The 8,874-nt window shown below is 40.0% G+C and overlaps 1 protein-coding gene across 1 annotated transcript in view; it reads left to right on the top strand.

Annotated features, from left to right (window-relative positions):
• The window catches only part of LOC135935424 (uncharacterized protein CG3556), a 30,358-nt gene extending 21,526 nt beyond the window's left edge, over window positions 1-8,832 (top strand). Inside the window, exons 3-11 of the mRNA XM_065477714.1 lie at window positions 2,844-3,084; window positions 3,733-3,836; window positions 3,887-4,030; window positions 4,864-5,024; window positions 5,084-5,285; window positions 5,872-5,953; window positions 6,014-6,166; window positions 6,222-6,376; window positions 6,860-8,832. Of these exons, the coding sequence (XP_065333786.1) occupies window positions 2,844-3,084; window positions 3,733-3,836; window positions 3,887-4,030; window positions 4,864-5,024; window positions 5,084-5,285; window positions 5,872-5,953; window positions 6,014-6,166; window positions 6,222-6,376; window positions 6,860-6,921 (1,304 nt within the window). The 3' untranslated portion in view covers window positions 6,922-8,832. The remainder of the gene's footprint in view (window positions 1-2,843; window positions 3,085-3,732; window positions 3,837-3,886; window positions 4,031-4,863; window positions 5,025-5,083; window positions 5,286-5,871; window positions 5,954-6,013; window positions 6,167-6,221; window positions 6,377-6,859) is intronic.
• The last annotated feature ends 42 nt before the right edge of the window (window positions 8,833-8,874 follow it).

The raw sequence follows: 8,874 nt of genomic DNA on the forward strand, positions 1-8,874 counted from the left end.
AAAATATAAAGAAGAGGATAAAAGCATTCGTAAAATTAAAAAACAAATTGATTGTCAATTGAAATATAGCCTAAAACAATTTTGCAGTAATTCAAATTTCCTCTATTGAAACCATATCTAATTTTGTGAGAGATGTATGGAAATATTTACAGTAAAATGATATTTCAAGTATTTTACTGTTAAAACAATTATTCTGCATAAAATTTTACTCCAAACATCATTTCTGAATACACGTGTCCTCAAACTGTGGTTGGTTTAGTGTTTTCTAATCATTTAAATGACTATTGGATTTATTTTTTACTTTTTTGTGACCTTCTCAAGGCCGTAAACGTATGAAATGACACCAAACTCGATGATTTAGGACAATTTTTCCTGTTTTCACGTCAGGGTTGGACCCAGAAGGTTTTATTAGACCTCAAGTGATTCAATTTGGTTAAACTTAACGAAGTTCAACACGAAAAATTCGATTTAGGCACATATTCAATGTATTAAATATATAAGGGTAGCGCACGGCAGAACGGTTTCAAATCGGTTTTCAAATCAAGATTGCGCAGTTAACTAACACTATTTTACTTGGTATGTAATTGTATGGAACTTCACGGGCTATATTTTGGCTCCAAGCCTTAAAAAATTCAGCGTGATATTTTTTGTTTGTTCAGGATCAAAAATAAGGTTTAAGATGAAATCTCGACTCAATCAAAAGCTACACTCCACCTTTAATTTTCAGGGTTTTTTGAGATAGCTAAAAATAGGGCACCCATGCTTTTCCCGAGCTTACAACTTGAAATGTATCTACCACTTTGCAAGCATTAAAAGTAAAATCACTGAACAATTTTAATGCAAAAATTGGCGTGCAAAAACTTTTTAAAGGATAAAATTATGATTACTTAGGTTTTTATCACCATTGCCTTTCATTTTGGTTTTAAATATTTTTGAATGGGAACAAAATTTTCTCTGATGAAAGCAAACTACTTTGAACATAAACTCGACGCTTTGGGACGTTTTGCTTGATTATTGCATGCACATTAATACGTGAAATCAAACCCAGTAGCGTGAAATGGAGAACAGCAAAATAGTTGTCGGAAGGGGGGATTTAACGCGAAAATATTATGACTGTTGTGTATTATTAGCGCGTCGCGGTGCGGCTTCGGCGGGCGAGGGGTGCGAAAACGAACGCAACCGGGAAAGTCAGACAGAAAAGCTGCTGACGCGCGCACGGGGGGATAAATACCCGAGCAGGCCATGCGGGCATCAGCCAAGTGCCAAAGTGATTAAATCGCACTCGAACGTGAAAGCTCCGTCGAAACAGAGCGATTAATAAGTAAACGACACTGCATCCTGCCATTTGCAGCTAAAAGCTTTTCTTTGTTGCTGCGATTTGCCAAAGGAAGAAAGCTTGATCAAAGGGCAGTGCCATAAAATCGACCCTCTAGCTTAAAATGTTGCGATTTCACTGCTGGAATCTTGGAGGGATTTCTAGAGGGTTTAAAATACTAATGAATAGAAATATATAACAATTCAATTATTTAATTAATTCATTAATTATTTTCAATGATCGCTGATTCTCTAATGCTGTGGCCTGAATTTTGTTTTGGAGTTAAAGAATGCGGCCTGTGGGACCGAAACATAGCTGCTGATGTACTGTATACATACCGTAATATTATTTTGACCTCTCCACAGGCAACTAAAACAGACTTAGCACAGAAGTTTTGGATTTTTTTAACCGTAATTCGAGCACTTATTTGTTGATAACTGTTCTCATTTAGCTGGACAGCTCTCCCTTTTAAAAATGGCAAATGGCAAGAAAACGGGATTTTAACCGCTACGGTCCAAAATTTAAAAAGACAATTGTGTCAAAAGATTTCATGTAATACACTCGATAATAAGCATTTGTTTTGCAAGGAGACACCAATTCTCATCGCCTAGAGCACTACATGGAATTGAGAAAAGGTGTTGAAAAACTGATTCTGGTGTTTCATCTCTCAATCAAGCCCTCTTGGCTGCGTTCTTTATTATTCTAGCTCGAAGCGGTGAGCACTATATAGCAGAGAGAAGAAGAATGGAGGGCGTTTTCTCGAAAGGGGTGCGAGCGTTGCTTTTTATCGCGTGAAATTCCGATAGAGCAGATAAAAGGCGGGCGGGCGGGCGGGCGGCCGCAACCCCAAACATTTTTATTACGTCGCATCAATTTCGACGAAAGCTTATCGAGGTCAGTGTGCGCACCTGCTCTCGGAATCTCATCACAAATCGGCCGAGGCCACCAAGGAACAGACGCGGCCGCTTACTCTTTCTAATTGACTTTTCTTATTCGCCAGCATTGAATTTGAATTAAACACAAATGATTCCTCAAAATGTTGTTTTATAAATTGTAATGTAAGTTGAAAAAAAATATCAAGTGCGGTTCACTTGAGTACCAATCATATAAATTCACCAGTCGGATTGTTCATTCACTCTTAGCTTTTAGTGTGCAAGGTTTATTTATACTCAATTTTCATTCAGAACTCAGAACCAAGTCTGCCATCTCAAAAATGTTTTCTTTATTCAAAAAGCACAGCATTTTACGAATAAAATAAAACAAAAATCAAATTCTAACATAAAAAGGTCAAGTAAAAAATTCAAAATTACAAAGACACAACAACTCAAAAGAGTCGTAAGGTGACATAAATGAAAAAAATGTCTATTCGTTAGTGTTAGTGGTCAACTCGCAAAAGTGCAGTAGCACCCATTGTTGCTAAAAGTCAATTTAATATAATGCAAACTGAAAAGCTATATATTTTATTTGCCATTACAGCGTAATTAATATTATATGTAAAAAATTGAGTGACGTCATTTGGTTGTTCCAGAGGCAGCTGGTCGGGCGTCATCATGGATCGGCGGTGCGGAGCACGAGGGTGCTCTGAGGGCCCTCAAGTGGCTCGAGGAGGCGCAGGACCTGGGCGACGGGGGCGGAGGTTGGGGCAGCGATGCCCCCAGGGCCTTGCTCGCCCTGCAGCTATCAAACTGTTCATGGATTCCCAATGCCGGCATGAAGGCTGAACTGGCCGCCACCAAACTAGAACTGCAAATCGCCCTGCTCCTCTGGAGGTGAGCATTCAATCGTCTTAGGCTTATTGTGGAATTCATTTCAAAGTTACCTATAGGGAAATATTTACATAGCACAACCAGCTTCATTTTTCCTCTGTTGTTTATTTTATTTTCCCTTCCCTTCTTATCGTCCGATTAAAGGAAATGTTAAAAATCCATATATATTGACACTAAGAACTGATTTAAATTCCTTTTTACTTTCCTATTGAAAAGATCACAATGACTTGACACGTGTAAGGCAGAAAATTTTCAGAAAAAAAAATAATTCTATTGAAACGTTTCAGTTTTATTTTCCACCCTAAAACTTTTACGGTGCCATACACGTTTCCCAGTATATGACAAAATAACCCAATTTGTTAATGAAAATGATATAAGCTGCGGGTTTGTTTGTAAAACAATGCTTGCTGCTTTACAATTAGTTTCCCTCTCGCACTCGCACTGCCGCTTTAATTACACAAATGCCGCTTGTTGGTACACCTTTGCGTGGCTCAAATCTGCATAGCGGTCGTAAAGATTCAACCAGGCAGAAATGCGCATGAAATATGGAAGCGACAGGGGACTAATTTCGTTGTTGCGGGGCCGTAAAAAATGCTCAACTTTTGCCATTCGAAACACACGCATGCAAAATGAAAGCGTTAATTTGCGCAGACACCACGAGCCGCCCATCAGCCCTGGCAGACTGGCGCAGTACACGCTGGCCCTGGGGGCCATGTGCAAGGACCCGCGGGACTTCCACGGACACGACCTAATCAGTGAGTCCAATTTGATTTCTCGCTGCGGCTTGCAAATGTCAAATTCGCAGGCTTGCTGCTGCGACACGAGCCAGAGAGCGACTTTGAGTTCGCCTTCGTCACTTTGGCTGTCTGCAACTCGGGCAGCCACGCGCGGAAGAGGCACATCAGAAGGCTTCTCGACGTCACCGGCGACACTGACAAACACTCTGCAGGTTAGCAATTTAATTGGCACGTTCGTTTTGCTCCAAACACTCCGTACTCGGTTTTATTAAGGGTGACAAGTGCGGCATGCGCCCCTTGGGCTTTTCGGGTAACTGTCCGTCGAGGCCGAATTGGACCAAATAAGACTCAAATATAAGCAACGCTGCCGGCAAAACCACAAAAAAACATCCTCGCGACCTGCGGAAGGTCGGTGGCAGGCAAGGATGAAAAATCATCGGCGAAAAAGTATTGAAAGAAGCTTAAAAAACCGGCCTGGGAGAGGATCTCAGGTCGGGGTACCCTGAAAAAGGTCGTTAGGGTTTGCCAAGTCCAAGCCCCGTCCGAGACCTGTCCGATGAGGGGTCGTGGTCGACGATGGGATAAACGGTCGAATTTTAAGAAAAATAAAACCATTTTCGCCTGTGAACATTGCACGTTCGCGAAGCCGGAAAAATTTATTTTAATTTTCCTATGGGCGCAAAAAATCTGAAAATCGGTTCCAGACCAGCGGTGATCCTGCGTGTGTAATGGAGTCGGTAAGACCCTTTAAGTGTTCATCCGTTGAGAAAAAATCGCGAATTTTCAATTTCCTATGCTATCGTTATTTAGAAAGTGCAAAAATCACGTTTAAGTTCAAAATCTATCTTCACCTAGGATTTTGATAGGATCGGCTCGAATTCAGTCTTAAAATGATCTCAGATATATTTCGCGTCAATTTTGAGGAGCCATTTTTAATTTTTACAAAAAAATACATTTTTTTATTAAATGAAAATTTTTAGAAACCATATTGATAAAAAGAGGCAAATAAGTGCATAACTAATCACAGAATCACGTCCATTCGCAGACACGCTGGCCATGGTGGTGCTGGCCCTTCGGTGCGTGGCGCAGGAGCACCGGCACCGCGACCTTCTGCGGTTCGTGGCGCCGCCGGCGCTGGCCCTGGCCGCCTTGCAGCAGGCGGACGGCAGCTTCGGCAACCTGCACACCACCGCGCTCGCCATGCAGGCACGTGTCCAACACTATTAATTACAATTTTAGCCCATGTTAACACTTCTTTTTGGCAGGCGCTGGAGGGCGCGGGCGCGATCGCCTGGGACCGTGGCGCCGCGATGAACCTCGTGCTGTCCAGCCAGGCTCCCGACGGCTCCTTTGGCGACACGTTCACCACCACCGAAGTCGTGCTCGCCCTGCAGTCGAGGGGACTGGCGCAGGTGTCGCAGTGCAAGTGCAACAAGCCCAGACTCCCACCCTCTGACACAGAACTTGGTAATTTTATATACATTTTCAATAAGTCGGAATAAAAATTCAGAGTTATTTTTTTACGAAAGGTCAATTTTAGACTCAGAAGTGACAGATTCAGAGGGAATTAATATTTAATCCAATTTGCCCAGGGGTATTTTACCAAAATATTTTGATACATTTATGGGTTTGGAAATATCCAGCTTTAAAATGGCGACTCATATTCTCAGGTTTTTCCATTACAATTTGTGATTTCCTTACTAATAACAAGATGTTATATAGAAAAATTACCCTACTCGTCAAGTCTCTATTCCATTAATTTATTTGTAGGTAAAATTGGAATTTTAACATCATCTGCATATTAACGAGATGGAATTTTCTGTCAGATATTTTATATTACTTATGCTGTTTAATTTTGTAGCCTAAATTAAGTTAAAACAAATGTATTTAAAAAAACAAAATACATCGATTTTTCCAATCATGGTTCATAGCAAAATATTTAAACTTTATTGAATGTTCTTTTTATTCGTTATTTAATTCAATATTTCATAATTACCACGACTTAACTAGAGCATCAATTTTAGATCAAACTCATTCATTCGCTTTGTTCCAGAAAAACTGACTCACGACACTGAGATCAGTCTGCTGAACATCGCCAAAGGTCCAATCATCGAGAGCTTCACCTACAATAATGAGTAAATTTAATAGCACTTCATTTTCACCCCGTAAACGCTGAATTTGATTTTGAATTCCAGAGTTCCTCTCATCGCCATCACCTACACCCTGTGGGCCCAGCGGGGCGGCGATGCTGCCGGTGACATGAACGCCGAGGTCGAACTCAGGGTGCCGAACAACTCAACCTTTTTCCACGCCATGCAGCTGGCTGCACATTCAGACCCTCGTTTCACGTAAGAGTCGAAAGAAGGAAAATTATTATTTGTTAATTGATTCGTAAACGTGTAGATTTGAGTCGTCAGTGTGGCCGAACGGACACTATATTCACACCCTGGGTGGTTTGGAGGAGGACCCTTCCGAGTATAGGTACTGGCTCCTCTACCTACTGAGTGAGAGAGCCGACCCCTCCCGACCACCATCAAAGGACAAACTGACACCAAAAGGTGACATAAAATATTTTCAAACATCAGGATTCGATTAATTTTTAGTGTTGGCAAATTTTCGTGCCGTTGCTTCATTTTTTAAGTATTGCTCCTGGAAAATATTTTACCATTGCAAAAGTTATCTCTAATTTTAAAATTGAAACAAACCGAGGCTTTTCCAGTTTTTCCAAAGATCAAACGTGTATTAATAAATTAGCCGTCTAATTATTTTATTATTAAATCCAAATTTTGTCTGAAAGTTTTGTTTCCAAAATCTCGATTTGAACGCTTCACTGGCATTCATATTTAAAAGAATGCAAAAAATAAATTTTCACGTTTGCAAGTTGTTTGGAAAAATTTAACCTGCTTGCAAATAAAGAATAAAATAGTAAGGTGAGAAGAAACATATAATCTTACATTTGCATAAAAAAAATCCAGTAATATTCATGTCTTTTCTTTAATTTGTCTGTTGCTTGATTGACTGAGATGTTTTCTTTTTGGCAGGCGTTGACGAGATGTTTGTTAAAGACGGAGACCACTTTTTATTCTGGTACAAGAAACTATAAATCAAGTCTCGAGTCGGTGGGGCAGGAACTGTTCGTCCTGTTGCAGAAAATCAAATTACCGCGAGGTGCGTGTGCTGAAAGAGACAATGCTGAAAAGGAAAGTGTCCATCCACCATTGGTAAAATCAAGAATAAGAGACGGATTTTTCGATTTCAGTTTTTTCCTGACCGCGCGCGCTGCTTTATTTTCGGAGGAGAAAGTGTGAGCTTCTAAATTTGCAAACGCACACGATTCTGTTTTAGATATACTGCTTTTTTTGGATATTGCGCGTGTTGTAAGAGCAAAAACACCATCATTGAACGTGTATACTCAAACGTGCGGAGCATTTTTTCGTTGTATTGTAAATCATACTAACGCAGAAGCAGCAGCAGCAAATTTGTATAATACGCGCATAAGCAAAGTGTCAGGAGAGTGGAGCGAATTCGAGGGGCCGCTTCGCAGCTTGTACCTAGAGTTTTAGGACATATGTATTGTACTGTATTATTGTGTAGCGTTGTTTGTGACAATAAGAGGACGATTCCTTCTCGATATTTTGCCCATTCGTTATTCTTTCCGAAGTGAGCTAGAGCCTATTATCGTTTCGAATTTGTTGCGAAAAACGCGCTGAGATGCAGCATCCAGACGGCCAAATTACTTAAGCTTTGAAAGACGGAAATTCTTCTATATATTCCATTACCAGCTGCTTAGCTATATGAAAACTGCTTCCTATTGCGATACAAAAATTAGGCGAAAAATTACTGTGCTATTATCCGCCGAAATTTCCGTTTCACTGGAGCCAAGTTTTTCCGTGGAATTAGCCAGCGTAAATCCTCATCATTCAAGACCCAACTGCACCAACTGTTCATTTACAAGGATCAAGCTTCTTCGCTCTGATTTCGGATTCAATCCTGCGACTGTTCATTCTAGACGTGGCAAAAGGAACTGAAAACCAAAATCGGTTCATCTAATGGGAACATGGGGAAATTTTTCAATTAAATAATCCTTTTAGTTTCGTTTCTGCATCGATTTTAGCTGTCAACCAGCTGTCAAAGGAGTTTTTCATATCTATAGGACGCCAAATAGGATTGAATTTAAAATCGGATTGGAAGTAAGTGAATAGTGGCTTCAAACGTTAAGGATTTTTGCAAATGGCTAATCATCCACAGTATACACACGCATTTCCTGCTGAATGTCTAAATGTGGACGAGACGTAGATTGTCATTCCAATATATTTTGAGAAATCGCAGGTTGAAGTAGTTATCTAATCGGCGGCAATACGTAAATAACCAAAGTGCGAGATGATTATATAAGAGTAAAAATTGTAAGTGGACAAACAAAATCGCTGTTTAGCCGAATATTATCATGTAACCCCTACTGAGATACTAACCGACAGAAAAAATGTCACAACCTATCGTAGCACTTAAATCGTACTTCTCGTTGAATAGCTTGTTCGCAGTCTGTGTACTTTCGTTCCGAGTTGAAAAGATAAATATAATGTCGAAGAAATGCTGTGCTGCATCGCCTGTTCATTCTGAAAGAGAAAAAAATAATATTGTGTAGGCAGTAGAGACCACCATTGTATGATTTCTGGAGCAAGTTGCGGTTGATTGATTTTTGAAGACTGTACATACCAAGAAATGGTTTTTATAACAATTGCATCTCAAGCGTATTTGACAAAAAAAGCAAAACAACGTGTCCTACGCACGATGATATATGTATATATTTTACTATATGATTGAAAATAAATTCTCATCCGCTTGTTTGCCATTCCTCTCGACATCACACTGCTATTTTGCAAGCATAAATTCGGCGCATTGACCTATTTTCATTGACGAGTAAATTGTGATTCGATGGTAATAATTGTTTTGTTGTTAATTGCGCTTGCTGTTTTTGTCGAGATGCCAAAAACAATAAAAATATTTATGATTGGAATTCAACCTTATTTTTTCTACCTGCCCAGGTGAGCTTTGAATT

This window comes from Cloeon dipterum, chromosome 2 (assembly GCF_949628265.1).
Source record: "Cloeon dipterum chromosome 2, ieCloDipt1.1, whole genome shotgun sequence".
NCBI lineage: Eukaryota > Metazoa > Arthropoda > Insecta > Ephemeroptera > Baetidae > Cloeon > Cloeon dipterum.